The sequence below is a fragment of the Festucalex cinctus genome, chromosome 9 (assembly GCF_051991245.1).
Source record: "Festucalex cinctus isolate MCC-2025b chromosome 9, RoL_Fcin_1.0, whole genome shotgun sequence".
NCBI classification, from domain to species: Eukaryota; Metazoa; Chordata; class Actinopteri; order Syngnathiformes; family Syngnathidae; genus Festucalex; species Festucalex cinctus.
Window position 1 is genome coordinate 6,387,190 of NC_135419.1, and position 19,791 is coordinate 6,406,980.

Consider the following 19,791-nt stretch of genomic DNA (forward strand, 5'->3'; position numbering starts at 1 on the left):
GAGGTTGTTTGTGGATGAGCTTTGAAAACAATTTGGAGGGTAAATAATGAGCGGCGGGAAAGGAGATAAGCAGGAGGAGCTGGTCCTCAGCCTGTTGATGAGACACTCATGCTTGGTTTATAAATTGCTGCGCCACGAACAAAAGTGACATAATAGCTTCTGAGGCCCGTCGGGTGAAACGCTTTCATTTGATCCCCAAATTCTTGAAACATGAATTTGATCACGCAATGACTGCTAACATGCTGTACAAAATCATGATTAAAAACGTAGAAATGAACATTCATTCTAAGAAGAATCAATTTTTCTCGAGTTGTTTAATTCTTGTGAGCGGAATATATAAAATGCACTCATAAAAACATTACAATTTTGGCAATCAGGCCTTGGATATTGGGTCATAAACTTGGACAATAAGCGCTAAGCATCTACGAGACCCTAGAAGGCATGTACAGAACACACAGTAAACTTGATATAAGCTATGATGATCAAAAAATACATTCGCCTTGCGCGCATAAAAGAAAAAAAACTGCAGTATTCTGAGCACACAGCTTCAAACAACACAATTTAGCAATATGAAATATCAATATGATATATCTTGCGTAATTCACAGTTCTGCAAACGTTTCTTCAATCCACCAGACTTCTAACTTTGGTGTTCTGTAACGCTACACGCTTGATAAGAAGCAACATATTTTAATACATTAGCCACCAAAAAAAAAGCTGATTACCTTCTGTGTTGTCATTATTCACAGTGACGTGTTTGTTTGAGTTGCTGTAAAGGGAAAAAAAAGTCGCGCAAAAAATGCACAGTTTGGATGACAACCGTGTGAAAATGTTTGTGTATAAATCTGTCCTTCAGATAATGCGACCAAAATTTGAGCTTTTTTCTTTTTGTAAAACCAGAATAACAAAGCAATACATCAACCACTTGGCAAGCGGCTACAACTTGGCCAAGAGTATGAAAACTGTTGCGAAATGTCAAGAATGCACATTCCAGTTTGGGAGCGGGTCCTCCCCAGTGGGCCCACATGTGCGCCAAAATGATGTGGGGGAGAGGCCTGGTCATGTTCTTTTCCCTCCTCAAAAATCTGGGAAGCTGAAAGGATAAAAACAAGTGTCTCTCCGAGGACGCGTCCTTGTTGTTTCTTATTCATTTGTTTATATCAAGCGGGCTTGGGACGAAAACCGCTCAAGGCAGTTTCACCACCACCACGCAGGCACCTGCCCTGCCAATGTTTAGAGGGACCTCCTGCAAAATGAAAAATAGGTTAACATGCAGTTTCTCATTTGAGGATTTCAAATAGTCTCGTCATCCCTCCAGTGTGATGAAAAGGGGATTAGAAGAACATTGTGATTTAATTTGAATCACTATGCCGTATACTCCATTCTAACATTCAACTTAGCTTATAACTGCAGAATTGTTGCTATGACTATTGTTGTGACTACAATATGGATACGTAGAGTTCGCCACAGTACCTCAGTCCAGTCGTTGTTCTGCGCATCGTACGACTCAACAGTGTTAAGGTAGGATTGCCCATCATATCCGCCCACAGCGTACAGCCTGTCACCCAGCAGGCAAACGCCCACCGCGTCCCGAGGAACGCTGAGAGAGGACACGGTTGTCCACGTGTCCGTCTTGGGGTCATACCTGGAATTAAGTCAAATGTGTTTAATTAAGTCATTTGCACGAGACAAGTCGAAATACTACATTAACCACATTTAGTATGCTTTTCAAAGTATTATTTCACGTAATATATATATATATATATATATATATATATATATATATAGACGTTTCAATATGGTTTTCAGTGTGAAATGATTCAAGGTCGGTTCAATTTGAAAGTGAAACAATTCAATTTGGTTCGAATCAGTGGGATTACAATTCAATTCAATATGAGAGGGTATGAAAGAATGACGTTTTTGTTGTTTACATGCTTTTAAATAAAAGTCAGTATCGTAAATGCACCATTTCCTTCTAAGATATATCACTCCAATAAAAGACGGTTTGAAACGTATCTCGATATACGTACGGTATTTGCTGTGATTCGATTTGATGCACACACATCTTTCAAATATATATATATATAAATATATATATATATATATATATATATATATATATATATATATATATTTTTTTTTTTTTTTTTTTTTTTTTTTTTCAGTTTCAATTGATATATTTTGCATCCTGTTTAAGGTTTCAGTGAGCCGGAACCTACAGTATATGAATTCAGGTGAAAGGTGGACTGCACCCTGAACCGATCACCAGTTTAGTCACTGGTCACAAATAGAGATGGTCAACCACTCGCAAACAGCAACTCCAATAGAATTTGCTTGCTTCCCCTTAATCACAGAACCGTTCGCATTCCCTAATGGGAATTTCCTCTCAACAAACAGTGAATCTCTTGGAAGCGCAGCTGGTAGATAATTTAACAAATAGTTAAATTAAATTTGTGAAATAATCTTGAAGATAATGTTGATGGTTTTGTGACATAAAAGCCAAATTTGTATTCCATGACAGATGCAATTAAAAAAAAAATAATAATAATCTGTTCATTAAAGCAAAGCACTCTGCGTTTGTTGTACATGTAGAATTGTTTGCAAAATGTAATTTCTGCAAACATTTGATCCATAAAACAGTTATTAGAAAAACCGCAGCTTTTAATTACTTTCCCCATCTGTAGGGACCAGTCAAGCATTTCATTATAATTAATTATCAAGATGATTAATGGATTCTCAAAGTGCAAAGTCATTGCATTTATAAAGTGCGAAAATAATCAAATTGCATACATGCGTAAATAGTTTGTATTTGTGGGGGGAAAAAATAAACAAATGCTAAACTGATATTGAAAAGTTACTTTGATTTTATTAACTTCAAGTAAATTATACAACCCTATTTGAAAATATACCAAAAGCCTAACATTGCATTTATTTATTTACTACATTAGTGAACTATTTTTTAATATAATATCATACTGCACATAAATATAATACATTTTATGCATATTTGTAGGAGGAGCTGGGCAAGGAATTACTACTGTACCGTACAGTATTGTCCTTTCAGTTCACGTCTATGGAGACCACCAGATGGTGCTAGATACCTTGAAATAAATGAACTGATGGAAAACATGACCTCAGACGCATCAGTTGGAGAAACAAATTATCTTTTGTTCAAGTGAGAAAGTCATCAGTGTCCACACCCATGAGTGAATTCCACGGCGGACACTTGGAGGACATCCAAAAATGTTCTTGTGTAACATTTCTTTGTGCATGTTCTCCCGAGGAAAATGATTTCTCCCACCTTTCAACACAATCGGAGAGTCGGGAACAGTGGTTGGAGGCCGGGGCGTCGTGTCCGCCCACAGCGTACAGGAAGTTGTTGTACGTGGCCACGCCCACTCCCCCTCGCCTCTTGGCCATCGGGGCGCACTTGCTCCACTTGTTGGTGTGAGGATCGAAACACTCCATTGATCTCAGACATGAGCTGCCATCCCGGCCACCTACTGCAAACAATCTGAGAATTTAAAAGAACAGTGTAAATGTAAAAGAAGAATGGTACTAACATAATGATTTTTTTTTTTTTATATATTTAAAACTAACTAGGCTACAACTAGCTAAAGTTAACTATATAGTAAAAATGTCATTTGTTTTCATCGTTGTCCATTAGTATACATGGCTAGCAGAGTTCATTTTAAATGAGTTGATTTTGGCATATGCTGTACATCAGAATAATAAAGGTCAAACAGGTGTTTGAGAATTGTAGTTTACGTTAGTACACAATAATTAGTGACTTCTTTTTTTTTTATCTTACTCTTGACAAATCCAGTACACCATGTATTTAAAAAACTAACACTAAAATTAATAAAGACTAAACTAAAACAAAAGCATTTTTGAAAAAAATAAATAAAAACTTGCTCAAAAAAAAAAATCATTAAAACTAACTATTTTACAATAACTTAAAAAAAATACAGAAAAAAAGTAACTGTAATGAATTAATTTCAGAGCATTTCACTTGTCTGAACTGTTTTTAGTACATGTAGTGTATTAGCATTTAGCAATGGAGCTGTTTTTATTTGTCTCACAGAGCCAACTAGCTGGCCTAAATTAATATAATAGCATTTTTCCATCCTCTGATTTATTGGTCAGAGCAAGTCAAGTTTACTGAACAAAGAATGGCAATAGCGATCTGCAAACAATATATTTAATAATCAGAATATCTCTTAAGTATGATGAATTGTATGAATTTTTTTTCCACATTATTAGATAAAAATTGATTCTGAACTGCCTCCAGATAATCTACGAGCCATGTATTGATGGTTTCTATAATTGCAATGTGGTCGCGGGGAAACGACATCAAGACATGACTTCAATTGTGCAACTCCCCACTAAGGGCCCGGTTACCAATGCAAGTCCCGTCACTGACGTGAAGAAAAAGACTCAAATGGATTCAAATCATCTGTCCCACTACTGAGAAGGAGCATTCGTCGAGTGTGTTTCCTGCCGGAATCATCACGAGTGCCTTAAGAGCGGCGAGCTCACAGGCCCGGCAGCAAAACAGCAGAGGCTTGGAAAACAGTTTCCTTGTTGTCTTTTTTGACCCAGATTCAGAAATAACTCTGCATTTACTCCAACACAATGTTATAGACACAGCCAAGCAACTGCCTTGCTTTGGTTTTTGGGGTTGGTGGGTGCATTTTAGCACCAATATATTTAAATTGAGCTGAGAGCTTTCTTGTTACAGTCCCTTTCACATTCTAGAGTTGAATTGTCAGAGAGCCCAGAAAGTGCTGTTTTGGATTAAATACATGCGGGTAGTGTGGAAATATTACACAACTAATATGTCGCTGCATCTTTTTCTTAATATTCCACATAAAGTTGTGTACCTACGCCACACTCACATTCCTATTACCGTGACGATGCATTCAACCATTATTATACAGTTGTGGTTTGTTTTTGTAATGGATTCATAAACAAACTGACATCTAGGTTTTATGATACTTATTGTGATTACAATATTAGATTTTGATAATATGGATCACAAATGATCATTTCTCCTCACACAAGACTCAATGGTCACTTCTTTAAGTGAAGCACTTTGTGAGGCCTCTGTGTGCCATCAAAACCACACTTTGACCTACAGTGGATCTAAAAAGACGACACAACCCTGTTGAAATGCCTTTTTTTTGTGATATAATTTCTAAAACAATTACATCAAGATAAACTTAATGTTTGGGAATTTATTGTATATGTAGAGCTTACTTTTGCGCTTTCTTCTTTGAGTATATGTAATGGATAAGGACTTATAACATACCAATACATCTGTGCACTTAAGATAAACATGTTTTGTTTATTTTCCATTGTTTAACTTTTATGTCAGTAAGAACAACTTTAGCATATTACTATGATAGAAGCATTAGGGAGTAGGACTCGCTAAGTTTTTTTTTACTTCTTTCTACTCTTTTTGAACATGTAAATTATGATACTATTGATGATTTATTTTTCTTTTCTCTTTTTTAACTACAACTTATATTTTATACGTTCAATAAACCCAATCAATCAATCAATCAATCAATCAATCAATCAATCAATCAATCAATCAATCAATCAATCAATCAATCAATCAATCAATCAATCAAATCATTGCAACACTTCATCCCCATTACTGTGGCCTCTCAAAATAATTGGGTCAAAATTAACCAAAATTGGGACAAACAGGAGCCGACCCATCATCAACCCAAGGTCAAATGAATAACTTGAAAAATCAATATGACCTAACATTTGGGGTTAAATACGGGGGAAAACAAACAAACAAACAAAAAAATCAAACAAGCAAACAAACACACAAAAAATGTCTGTTTATTTTTTACCCAATTCAATTCACTAACCCAAAAAAGTTGGGTCAAATGAATAACTCACAAATCAACCCAAAAATTGGCAAAAAATCAACAAATCAACCCAAAAATTGGGTTGATTTGTTGGTTATTAATTTAATTTGACCGCACTTTTTGGGTTAAATAACAAAAAGGTTGGGTTGGTCCATTCTTGACCCAATTTTGTTTATTTTAACCCAACTGCTATTAAAGTAACTGTAACTGCATTGAAAACAAAAGTATTTTTTTTCCTTTCTTTCTAGTCAAAGCCCTAAGGTTTAGTGCTTACACTGAAACCTGTTTTGAATATTTCATAATTCCCTCCACCTTGACCAAAGTGAAGAAGAAAAAAAAGCCCCACTCACTTACTTTTAATAAGGCAGTTTAATATGACTATTAGAGAGCTTTTAATTTAACAAGATGTCAGTTAATGTATTGTTTGAATCAGATTGAAGTAATTATCTTTGTAAGGACAAACTATTTAATGCAACTCTTGCGCTAACATTTTTTAAGATACATCATTAATAATTTACAAGTACTGTTCCAGTCCTCACTGTGTGCCATGTTTTCTTTTCTTTGCTTTTTTTTTTTTTTCTTATTGGCTGTCAGTTTGTTTTTCCCCCCTCACATTTTCCATAAATTTCATCCCAAGGCTTCGAAACAAAGCAGCAGATGGTCAGGAAGTTTTCCGTATATATTGCATAAATCAGCATTTTGCCATGCGCAGGCTGCCGGCAAAGGTCAGAAAAGGCCAAGAAACTTACTTCCCATTGAGCGCGGTGACTCCCATGGTGCTCCGTGGTGTGGACATACTGGCAACAAAGTTCCACTGCCGGGCCTGCGGGTCCCAGCGCTCCACCGTGTTGAGATAGCTCCAACCATCATGACCGCCTACAGCATACATGGGGCCCTCCAGCACAGCGATACCTGCACACATTGAGCCAAGACAGATGTTGTGGTTAATAAATTGAAAGCTGTGCGTGATAACATGCAAGTACTGTACCTCATACTTGCAATATAGACTGCCACTATATATTACTACTTCAGGAATGCACGCTTGTTATTGAGTGTATAGATTTATATATATACATATTGTGTTTGGTGTTTGATTAATATTGAATGACAAACTACAAATCTGCCATAAGGCTAAAAAATATATCACCACTAATTGCAAACAAATGATAGCATAGACACTAAGCGGTTAAGAAAATGGATGGCTGGATGGATGGATGAATAATGTAGTGGCCTATTTGCATAAAGCATCCAAAATGCATAGTCATAGGAGTGACTGCTTTCTCCACAACTATTAATACTAGCACCGACTTGCTATTTCTAGTTCCAATAATAAACTTATTACTACTCATAGTGCAGTAATAATAAAACTAGAATTACTAATCAGGCTTTCACGATTGAATACTTTTACTATTTATGGTGTTAATAATACTGTTGTAACAATGTAATTACTATTAGAGAAAATTACTGCCATTTATATTGTTGTTACAACTACTACTTCTATTGTAGCTATGCTACTATTATCAGTTATCACAACTTATGACATTACTTATATTATTGTAATATTGTAATAACATAATTATTACTATGTAATGTAACTACAACCATTTCTATTGATACAACTACTGCTGTCATTTTAGCTACTGCTACTATCATTACTACTAATAAGTTAACTATTATTACTATTCATACTGTTTTTATTACTGCTAATTCTTATTGCTATTACCTATGTTGTGTTTCATATATTTGCTATTACTATCACAATATGTGTTATAACAATTACTCATATCAATCCTAGTTTTACGTGTACCACCACAACACTACAAATTATTCCATTACTGCTACAACTACAAATATAATCACAACATTTTATTCAACAGCAGCACCTCTCTCAGCGGTGACGCTTGCTTGGCACATAAAGTCAACCATAAACCACAAAAGGAAGCCAGAACAACACATAAATTGGGATCTACGGCAGGGCAAACCTTTTAAAACAGGATGACAATGAAACAGCCTTGTTTTTCTTTTCTCCCAAATCACAGAGGAAGCCTGTTTTATAACAGCACACACCAGATTTCAACAACAGATTCCATTAGAGTTCAGTGGTGAGAGTTGAATTATTTCTGTGAAGACCAGAGGACAATTCTGCACTTAAGAGAGGTCTGAATTAAATCAACATTGTCACCAAGAAGCAAATCTCGGGGTGTAGCTCTCTCTTAGTGTGGTTTTGGAAATCAAGCTAACTTGTTCTTTTTTTTTTTTCTTCAACCATAAAACTCACAGCAGGCTGCGGGACACAGCGCAAATATATTTTTGACTCCAAATAAGCATGGCACAATCAGAGCAGGCAGATATTTGGGCTGAAGGAAACATCAAAGAGACCCAGGTGATGCGTAAAGTGTGCGCTCGCTCGGGCCCCCTGAAAACTCAAGACCCCACAGAGCTTTTGACAAGATCTCCATGTTACTCAGAGCCCTTTCAACTGTGAATCAAAACGCTTCTGATATGAGATTTGTCGGTCAGGGAGGATTGAGGAAGAGCAGGGACAGCACTGCCCACCATGCTTTGATGGGAGAAATGGAAAATATCAAAGGTGTATCTCAAAAGATGTGTAATTTCAGGTTCACAGCATGCCAGCAGTTACCGCTTGGAGCATACATCCAGAAAATGCGCTGTATTGAGATAAAACGTTGTTGCCTGGCTGAACAAATACATGATATTTTCAAAAGTGTGGATTTAGAATCTAAATTTTCAGGATGCTCCTGAAATTGATTGCTAATAGATGCTGCCACGATGATGAAATACTAAAGAAGGAAATGAATACCTCATAGTGTATCGTAATAAATGCGAGAGATCATCCAATATCACCTAATTTGACAGAAATTATTATTATTATTAATTATCAATTAGAAATACAAACCCAAATTCCAATGGGACGTTGCGTAAAATGTCCACAAAAACAGAACACAATCATTTGCAAAGCATTTTCAACCTACACTACATGGACAAGTTAAAGTTCAATTCTTATTTCTTTTTGCAAATATTCTCTCGTTTTGAATGTGATGGCTGCAACACATTCTAAACAAGCAGGGACAGTGGCAACAAAAGACTGATGTTGAGGAATGCTTAAAAAAAAATGTTTTGAATATTCCACAGGTGAACCAGTTAATTAAAAAACGGGTGCGTGTCATGATTGGGTATACTGTAAAAGAAGCAACCCCAAAATCCCGAGTTGTTCACAAACACAGATGGGATGAGATCACAATGTAAACAAGTGTGCGAGCAAATAGCTCATCGGAGATGGACTGACACAAAGAGGAAATGTGTGTTGTGGTCTGACGAGTCCACATTTCAATTTGTTTTGGGGAATTTATGGGCGATGCGTCTTCAGGGTCAAATAGGTAAAAGACCAGACTCTTATCAGCGCAAAGTTCGAAAGATGTTACAACAGTGTGGCTTCATATAAATTAATGCAAGTGCCAGCAGTCCAGACCTGTCGAGAGAGATAGATAGATAGATAGATAGATAGATAGATAGATAGATAGATAGATAGATAGATAGATAGATAGATAGATAGATAGATAGATAGATAGATAGATAGATAGATAGATAGATAGATAGGTAGAAAGGTAGATAGGTAGAAAGGTAGATAAGTAGATAGTCACCAAGTCCATGTCGGTGTGTTGACATGGGAGGCATGGGGGACCACAGTTTGTTGACTGGATTGTAACACTCCACCATGTTGGAGGTCTTGAGGCCATCTCTTCCACCGACCACATACAACTTGTTGTCTATCACGGCCACACCAAACTGCAGTCGGCGTCCGTTCATAACTCCCAGTGGGACCCAGGTGTTGGTGCGCAGGTCGTACTTCTCAATGGTGGTTGAACCTAAAAGGCACAAATCCCAGTATGAATTGATTTTTTTGCTATGTGGGGAAAAATGGGTTGTAACGCACCTTTGGTAGCATCCATCCCTCCAACGGCATAAAGTGCCCCCACTGTGGACTTTCTGGGTTTGGTTCTTGGGCTCTGAAACATGGGACGGCGCTCGGGCAGAAGATGGTACTTCATGGCCTCCATTAACAGTTTTTGGCATTCAAGATCATCAGAGAACATCTTGTTGTTTTCCAGGTCAGCAATAAGCTGTAAAATTAAGAACATAAACTAAATCTGAAGCCACACATTTGCAATTGTCAGTCTATAAGGAAAAAAAAAGTTGTATGAAAAATGTAGCCTTGTTTATATAAAAATGTTTTGGTTTTTTATTTTTTTTTGCATAAATGTTATTACTGTTGGAGTAATGTACTGTATTTGATTGAATATTATATATATATATATATATATATATATATATATATATATATATATATATATATATATATATATATATATATATATATATATATATATATATATTTTTTATTTTTTTTAAAGTTCATTCATATGACCTTATGATGTATTTTCATTGACAGCACATTTTGCCGAAGAGCACAAATGTCTGCAGATTCAAATTTTCATATCATAGGCTCACTGGGCATGTTTGCCAATATTTCAGGTAGGTCTCTGCAAAGTTGGGCGGGGCGGCACAGCGAAGGAGTATCTTGCAGATGCGCGTCGCTGGGTAACAAGTGGGTGGCAGAAAGTGAATCTAAACATGAATCTAAACATATTTTTGGGTGAAACATCTTGTGGCGGTCTTAACAGAACTGACACTCACGCTGTATGTATGTTTATGATGTGTCATGTCCAGACATTAGTGTGCGAGGAGCGTCCCACAAAGGGAAAGAAAGGAGCCGCTTTGATTGGCCATGACTGAAGTCATCTGTAAGTAATGTCATAGCAGTGCAGCCCTCCATCTCACATATCTGCATTCGTCTGTGAAATTATATTGAGTCCATCCGGCCCCCTCACCGCGATACATCACGTGCAGTACAGGAGTCCTCATTAGTAGGAAAGGAGTGCCCCATACGTCTTTTATTCAATCCAATTTACTATTTATAAAGGCCATAAACAGTTAAAACAAGAGTGCTCTACATTAGCTCTTTGACTGCCAAAAACGTTTAATCCCGATTAATAAAAACACAATGTATGCCGCCATAAATGTCAAATGACGTCAACTACGTTTTTATTTTTAAAACAATGAGCAGTGCAACATCTACGTGCAGCGCAGCCTGGTCAATGGGTTGTGGAATCAAAAAGTCACTAACTATGGCCACCAGATGGCAGCATTGTATCTTTTCAATGGGCTGCCCGTGTATCAAATTACAATGAAAGATGACAAAATCTGATGAAATAGAACGTTTTCAAGGATGACGTGAATGATAACGTTTTGATAATGTGTGGCAGTAAAAGAGTTAATAGATCAGCAAAATGTAACACAAAAGACATACAACCAATGCAAGACAAAAAAATGTGCTTTATAACAACACATAAAACCCCCAAACAATACAGCTGTGGAACCGATCTGCATCATGTTTCTAAAATTTTGATTTCTCATTTTTCATCATATTTCAAAAAATGTTGTTTTCCCATCACTAATTAGGATTGTTACGCAATACAATGTGTGACTGTGCCTAATATTAGGTTTTCGTTAAGAAACATTCTTAGTCTAAGAAATGCTACAATGACAAGTAAAATCAGAAGGAAAAAAAAAGAAAACGAAAGCACGTCATATTGCAGCAAGTAAGAAATCATGATGTGGGAACCTGTGGAGGAAGAAGAGGCAGTCGAATGTAAGAGAGAAGCAGTCCCAGGTCCTGTTGCCGACGCTGGACGTCGTATCGCACCCACATCATCAGCGCCTGGAAGATGGTCTCCTCATCAGGAACGTTGATGTCGTCACTGGACAGCAGCTTAACTATCTCCGCCGTGGGTAGCAGAAGAAACTCCTGGTTCTGAATGACCTCCAGAAAGTTTTCCTGGTTGAAGAGACGCCAAGGGGACAGATAATCATCAGTCATTAGACCACAACTACGTCTGATGCATGGCTCTGTGTCTATTTTTATTACTGCAGTAAGAAGAGCGATGGTGTAAAAGCACCGAGAGGAGCTTCTACAGTCTTCGTCATTGCCGATAACAGCAATGACTTATGCTCCGTTGCTTCAAATTCCAAAGCCGTAGATATAACTGTCACTTATGAAATAAAACGACGGCGGCTGTAAGCAGACCTAGCAGAAAACATCACCCTTGAAAATCTTCATCAGCTTACAAAGCTTTTTTGCTCCTGTTCATACATGACACCATTAAGTCTTTTATAAGCCTTTTTAACGAGCGACAGAGAGGCCCTGCATTATCATCACCCGGCTGCAACTTTTGGTGTGGAAGCTCTTCGCTGTTGCCCTCCTAAAGATTGATCTTCCTTTTACTGGCCTGCAGCCCGGGCCATGTTACAACATTGCACGGCAACCTTTTCAAGGACACTATCTCAGGGCATTTCCATTAGAGATGATGTGATATAAAACGTCCCATGTACACGCCCCTGTATTATCTTATTACCACACGTGAGTCCAGCCAGGAGGATTTCACATTTTCTTTGACAGCAAAGCATTCATTATTAAACTGCCTTAGTGGATGCTCAACAATTATCTAAAACAAGCCAACTATTGATCACAAACGTCCAGATTACAGTGTGTCGCTCGGCTCCAGTATATACCAGAGGCAGATTTGAGCGCTAAATACCACAAGCCTTAATGAAAAGAGGGGTGTGCATTGATCAGCTGTGGTTACACTTGATGGGAGAGACTCTTTGACATTGCTTTCGGACCAGTAAGTTGTAATTACCAGGCTGACAAGAAGACTGAAAGCTAAGCAGCGTTTGTTTCCCAACGATCTGAAAGGATGTGATTTCAGAGGCTTGCAAATTCGCTGGTGGGTAAAACAAGAGCAGCAGGAGAGGATGTGCATCGATTGAAGAGGAATTGTGGAAGAAGATTTAATTTCTGCGACAATACATCTAGTAAAGTTAGAGCTTGTGTTGTTTTTCCCATTCAGTTGGCTGGATGTAAATATTATGTGAAAGTATACTGTAGTGCCACATACTTCTAAAATAGGGGGATGGGCCCCCTTGGAGGATGGTGGGGGTGCGATGCTCAGCACATGTGACGGGAAGGTTTTTTTTGTTTTTTTTTACATACTAAAATAAAGTGTAATTGCACATCCACTACAGGTGGCAGTGGAGAAAGTGTGCAAGGAGTAATAGCTTCCCTGCAACAATTTTATAGACAAATGATTTTATTTTTTCTTCTTCTGTAACAAACAACGATTGAGAAGTACCGCTGTAGTGACACTTGCTTTCTTGCTGTTATGACAATTTAGATATCAGCCATTTTGCTAAAGTTAAGAGCAGGAGAGAGATAACATTGGAATTGCCCTGGTAAAACTAAATAGCAAACAGAAGACAAACCTATTTTTGCATGAATCATTCCTGCTAGGATGTTAATTCTCTTTGTATTCACTAGGTATAGATTTTATTTTATTTTTTCCCCCATTGGATATTATTTTCCAATTTTATGACATTTTGGCTACTAACATTTCAAAATAGTTACTTCCAGTGCTTTTGAAATAAATTTGATCCGGACTTATTCAGACATGAAAAAATAATTGCAATTAAAAAAATAAATAATGTATTTGACTTGGTTTTGCAAAATAACTTTCAGACAATTTTAAAAACCCACTTTTTACAAAATGAGAGAATTGGGGGGAGCCTCTACAAATTACATTCAAGAAAGGTGGAGCAATCATCAGGCAAGGAATCACCGCCTCAAATCACACTGTTTCATTAATACAGTAAAAGTAAATAAATACATAAATACTTTTAGATTTTATGAATGACACTTTTGTTTTACAGGTATGTTTTCTTCTTGGACACTACTTTAGGATGCTTAAATAAGAACAGAGCAGCCTTTATCCCCTTTGCGCAAAGTAGGTTTTAGTTTTGAGTATTAATGAGATTAAAGATTTTAATTTTGACTGGAAGTTATTAAACCGTTATTACATTGTTGTATTTATTGTTTTAATAGCTTTTTTTTTTTTTTTTTTTTAATCGGCTGTGGACCATTTTGTCTTCACTCTCCAGTTGGGTAGACCACTCAGAAACTGTTTCATGTCATCTATTTTATGTCTTGGATATGCCTATAAATGAATGCTGTCAAGCAAATCACCTTTTAGATAATAATAAAGTTAAGATGCATGCACCGAGACACAATTATAACAGTGTTTCTAAAATGAGATCCAAACTTTGTCAGTCAGGAAAAAACAAGCTTATTAAACAAAACTCTCCACTGCTAAAGTAGGGGACAGACTTCCAGGAAGCCCACAAATCTTTTTGTTCATTACCGAAGTGATTGAACAGGAAGTTCAACCATCCTGTGCAGTTTGATGATTAGATTAACCTCCCGATCCCGGAAGCGGGCTTTGTAAACAGGCTGAGCAGATGTCCTTCAGGAGATAACGCTTACCCCACGCTGTCACTCCTGCATGGCCAGCCAAGACCTTATCTGACAAGCATGTGTATGAATCTTAATCCAATGCAAATATTTCTTTCTGAAATGTAACAGAAAATCCCATTTTGCCAGATGGAGTCGGTCCACTAATCAATGTGCAGGTACATGGTATCTCTTACCTGCAGCCGCTGAACTAAATTGGATAAAGTGAAAGCATCAAACTTTTCAATTTCTATTCAAATGTGCATGTCAACCGTTTCTCTGCACAAAAATTAGATGATATGAATAGCTGAGACATCTTCATTTCATTTCTTTACAGGTTATGACAGGTTATTTGAATGCAGCTAGCCTCAAAATATGAGATGGTCACAGAGAATGAGTGTTTGCAGAATATTGACATGATCTGTAGATTACAAAGGAATGTGCAGCATTCCATGACATTTATTTCAACAATTGATTGTTTTGGAAATGGTGTTGAATTGACAGAAGTATTTTTGCTGGACTGAAAACAATATAGGTACTCTAAATTAAATTACCTCAACCCAATTCAACTTCAAATGAATAACGACGACTTCAGTTGTAACAAGTGTTTTTATGTTAAACAAAAAATGCAATGATTAAAATAAACAATAAAATGCATGATAACTAACTTAGATGTTATCTTTTACAATTAAAACATAGCATTAGCATAAAGGAGGTGCAGAATTTTATTCTCTTCTTGTTTCAGTCCACATTCTGTGTGAAACTGTTGATAGATGAGAGAGAAGAGAAATACATCTACTTTACTTTACTATTAAGTAGGGATGTAACGATATCCAAACATCACGATGCGATATTATCACGATATGGAGGTCACGATACGATAATTATCACGATATTGTGGGGGTTTTGGTGATATTTAAAAAAAAGATCACAATATTTAAAAAAAAAAAAAAAAAAGAAAGAAAAGAGCTCATACTAAAAAAAAAAAAAACACATTATACTTTTGTACATAACAGCAATGCATATAAACCACCTGCAATCTCTAATAACAATTTTGAGGCACTTACTTGGTAATGCAAGCACACATTGATCGCTTCACAAGCAAATTAGGTTCACCTTCATCTGACAATTAGCATAGATTTTAAACATAGAAGGCCAAAACATCCCTAATGGAAATTAAATTGCACTAATAAACTAGCCACTAGAGGGAGCCAGAACTCCACAAATGGAAATCAACCTGACTTTTTTTCACAGATGTATTGCATTTAAATATCGTGAACATGACGATGACGATATTGTGGCAGTTTTGATTTCACGATATTGCCCTTATCGTTACATTCCTACTATTAAGTAGCCTAAATGTATTTACATCATTTATCTAATCATCCATAGGGGAATATTTGTATATTATTCTTAATGTTCTTTACATCAGAGTTGTTACATTGGAGTTAGGGACCAGATATTACACTTTATACAATCAGTGTGAAATGCCAGCGAGGGACAGAAATCTCCAAAACCTCAATCAAACCACTATAAAGGAATGGTTTGCCCAACTATATTTTTAAAATATCACACCTGGTTGGATAATATCCTTTGGATATGCAGTTCTATTATCTGATTTCACGCCCATGTATGACTTATGAGAATCTAGCTTAATCACTTGTCCGTTGCAACTTATTTTTACCCCATTTGCATTCAACCAAATTGGCCTGTCGTTGCCTCTGATGTTTTCTCACCTTGATATTTGTCCTTAGCCTCTCAGTCTTTCATGGCCATGCAACCTGCAAGGATGCCTAGAGGAGCTGCTTGACACTGAGCTGTCAATCAGAGGCTGTGGCAGAATTACAATGGGGAAGAAAATAAGATGTCTATTGCTAACTCTCACTAGGAAGGATTGTGGGCGGGAAGGTGGCGCGGTCTCATGATACCCAATATTTCATCACTATTAAGCAACACCAGCTTGACACTAAAATAAAATGTAAATTGAATCTTGTGGTATTTAACAAAATGTTTATATGCGCCATTTTAAGGTCTATTTACTTCACCTACCTTTATATGGCAAGTCAAGTATTTGTGATTAAGTATGGAAGACCTGCTGCATACTAAATAGAAACACACATTGCATTATTAATCATACTGTCTCTGCAAACTATAACCGCAATAGTAAAAACATTGCGACACTGCCAGTCAAAATTAAGTATTATTATTATTATTTAGGGATGGGTGAGTACCGATACCAGCCTTTTTTCAAGTACTCGAGTACTCGTGACCGCGACGAGTACAAGCGACCGATGGGGGGGGCGTTTAGCGAGTCCCTCCCGCAGTTTAACACCATGGCTAATCATGAGGACCACTTCCTGTTTTGACAACAATGAACCCACGAGCATCGGAGCATGCCTGCGTTTTTCACCAAAACTTCACCGGTTTGGAAATACTTCAAAATTGACAGCCAACTTTACAACAAACTCTGCAGAAGACAGATTATTTCTGTTTAAAAATATCTTTTAGTGATTTTTTTTTTATTTATTTAGCAAAATTTACTACTGGTATTGGCACTTGGTATCGGTATCGGTGAGTAGTGAGGGTCTGAGTATCGGTATCGGTCTGAAAAAAAGTGGTATCGAACATCCCTATTATTATTATTATTGTTGTTGTTGTTGTTGTTGTTGTTGTTGTTGTTGTTATTAATATTATCATTAAAACAGCAAAGGCAATGCATATTGCAAAAAAAAGCTATTGTGTTGGGAGGTTAAGCATTTCCCTGTTTGTCTTTTTCCATGCTTCCGTAGCCTACCATGGTGTAGTTGTGAGCCACGTTCAGAAGATCCACGCAGCCCTGGGCGTCAGCGAAGGAGCGTATTCCCAGGCAGTTGGAGGGATGAAGCTGCTTCATCAGGAAGTTGCAGCAAACCTGAATGACTTGCGAGAGCTGCAAGAGGCAAGCTGCCGCCAATAAACTCTCGATGGTCTCCTCTTTCAACTCAAGGACACCTGCAATGTCAGAGAGCGCAAGCTATATTTTTTATGCGACGACTAAATGTAGCTGCGCCGGCAAAAACTGTAATGGCGATATAGTTCACTCGTAATTTCTGCCGTCCTACCACAGAATAGATAAAAATGAACGTAAATCCTTTTTCATAGGTGTTAACATTCATTGGCGTAATAAACACCAAACTGCTTTTTTAAAACCCATCATAAAAGATGAACAAATTAACATAATAACATCCTGTTTTTATTTAAAACATAGGGGAAAATGATTTGCTTATTCACATTGCTACAGATTGGAATTGTGCTGGTGAAGTAATATGAAGTCATGAGGATGGCAAGTCACTCAACTAACTCAGTGATAGATCCATTTTAATCATGGTCGCGTTCCAGAGGTCTCATAACGACTTGCAAGAGCTCGTGAACGTCTTTATGAGCACTCACCAGTGTAGGCAAAATGAACCAGGGAGGTGAGGGCATCTGGATCCACCCCCTCCATCTTGATCTCCTCCTGTTTGGCCTCCTTCACGTCACTTGTGAACATCGCAGCAAAGTAGTCGGAGACGGCGCTCAGAACAAGTCTGGTGCAAAGATAAATTCAAATAAGGCTCAGGTCGGGACTCAGCAGCCATGTGCCCTGTACTGTGCATAATAAGTGAATATTGTTTAGTTGGAGTATTATTATACCATGTAGTGCTATATGGTTGAAACTCTCATGATAGATTAAAAATGAAAAACCTGTCAAAGGCGATTGTGATGGAAACTTTGGTTTTAGAAATGATTGGAGTGCAAGCGGTTTGCAGAAAAGGACAACCTTTCTTCATTAAAATAAGTACGAAGAGGAGCACTAAAGGATTTTCTTGCCAGAGGAGATGTTTTGATGATGATTTGATTATGGAATTGGTCACTTTTAGAAAGGAGTGTCCAAACTTTTTCCTCTGAGGACCCCATAAAGCAAAATCCAAGGACCACTTTGACATTGTCCGACTTTATTGAACACATTAAACCAATAAAGCATTCACGGATTATAATTATTTTTGTGTTTCTGTTATTTAAAGGCGATAAGACAAACAGTTTGGAGGGGGTTTTCCAAATCGAATGTGTGCCGACATATTCGAAAAAAGTTCACTGAAGACATAAATTATTAGACATAAATAACATGTAGGTATAAAACCTGGAATAGGTTCCAAAAAAATTAATATTTGATTCACTGAAAATTCTAAATCGTCCATGTGTGAATGTGAGTGTGACTGGTTATGTTCCCTGCAGTTGGCTGGTGATCAGTCCACAGTGTAGCCCACGTCACTCCCAAAGTCAGGTGGAATAGGCTGCCATTTCACCCAAATATTTTTTTTAAAAGAATGTTTGAGACAGCCCAAACTGTTTATAAGCATTCATCCGTGTGCCATTTTCCCTGTTTAATATGGCATTCAATAGGCATAGAAGAGCACAATGCTTCTCATCATAAATTTCAAATTGTGTTCTATTCATGCAGTCGCCCGAGGGCAAGATGTCCACATATTGACACGGCTGGGCTTTGGATCACGGCTTTGGGTCCCAGTGTGCGTCTGCGTCTCAAATGTAACATGTCGATGTGAGAGGGCAGAGGTGTAATTAGATCACAGCAGCGGCTTTGATTTGTTTGCGCACCGGTGAACGATGTGTTTGCTCGTCTGGAGGCTCAACTGCCTCCTAAGGATTATTTGATTATTCTTCAACAAATCAGCGCGGTAAGACCACAGCAAAGTTGAAGATTCACACTGGAAATCTTAATGAAGTTTGTGCATTTCACATCAAATGTAATGAAACAGTTAATCAGAGGTGAGAGGAGCTAGCGCTGACCTGTGAGCTGGTATCTTGTGATCGCCTGCTATTAGGAGCACGTCACACAGTTGCTTATGCTGGAGGTAGCTCTCCATCTTTCGGAAGGTCTGCTCGGCGTGATTTGTGGCCTGGAAGAATTCATCCGAGGAGTTGGTGTTCATTCTTGTGAAGGTGCTTAGAGCCAACCTGGAGAAGACAAAATGAAAGAGGACTGGGATGATGGACTGTGAACCTCATTAGCTTTCTTTCAGTCTTTTTTGTTTCCTTATGAAATTTACAGCTTCCCACTATTGTTAGATGAGTAATTTCGCTTTAAATCACATTGGTGTAACGTGACCATTTTCTATAGTGTTTGGAGCACTGGTCCTCTATGCTGCCCATTGACGAGACGTGTCGTAAAATTAATTTCATTTGGTAGACGCAGTAATTCTTAAGTTTCCTCTTTGTCCGTTGTCCGGCGTCCTCCACTATCCAAAACAAAAAGAGGCAAACAGAAATGAGGGAGGAGGGGGACTATTTGGACATGTGGTGCTCATAAATCAGCTGTCCTCTGTGGTGCTTCTGCATCTTTCCAAGCTGAAATTAAAACTGTCGTGGACTAAACTCCGTGGATAAGTGGATAACTAAGTAGCCCAGTCCAGTGGGACAAACCGCACCACAATCAACAGCCTTCCCT

The 19,791-nt window shown here is 37.6% G+C and overlaps 1 protein-coding gene across 2 annotated transcripts in view; it reads right to left on the reverse strand.

The window, feature by feature from the left end:
• Positions 1-295: 295 nt before the first annotated feature.
• Positions 296-19,791, reverse strand: part of klhl4 (kelch-like family member 4) — a 30,194-nt gene continuing 10,698 nt past the window's right edge. For both annotated transcript variants that reach the window (XM_077532324.1, XM_077532325.1), the window contains exons 2-11: positions 19,134-19,301; positions 17,736-17,872; positions 17,101-17,297; positions 11,589-11,801; positions 9,840-10,026; positions 9,547-9,771; positions 6,634-6,796; positions 3,301-3,513; positions 1,473-1,644; positions 296-1,245 (exon numbers count right to left, since the gene is read on the reverse strand). In XM_077532324.1, the coding sequence (XP_077388450.1) occupies positions 1,186-1,245; positions 1,473-1,644; positions 3,301-3,513; positions 6,634-6,796; positions 9,547-9,771; positions 9,840-10,026; positions 11,589-11,801; positions 17,101-17,297; positions 17,736-17,872; positions 19,134-19,301 (1,735 nt within the window). In that variant the 3' untranslated portion in view covers positions 296-1,185. The remainder of the gene's footprint in view (positions 1,246-1,472; positions 1,645-3,300; positions 3,514-6,633; positions 6,797-9,546; positions 9,772-9,839; positions 10,027-11,588; positions 11,802-17,100; positions 17,298-17,735; positions 17,873-19,133; positions 19,302-19,791) is intronic.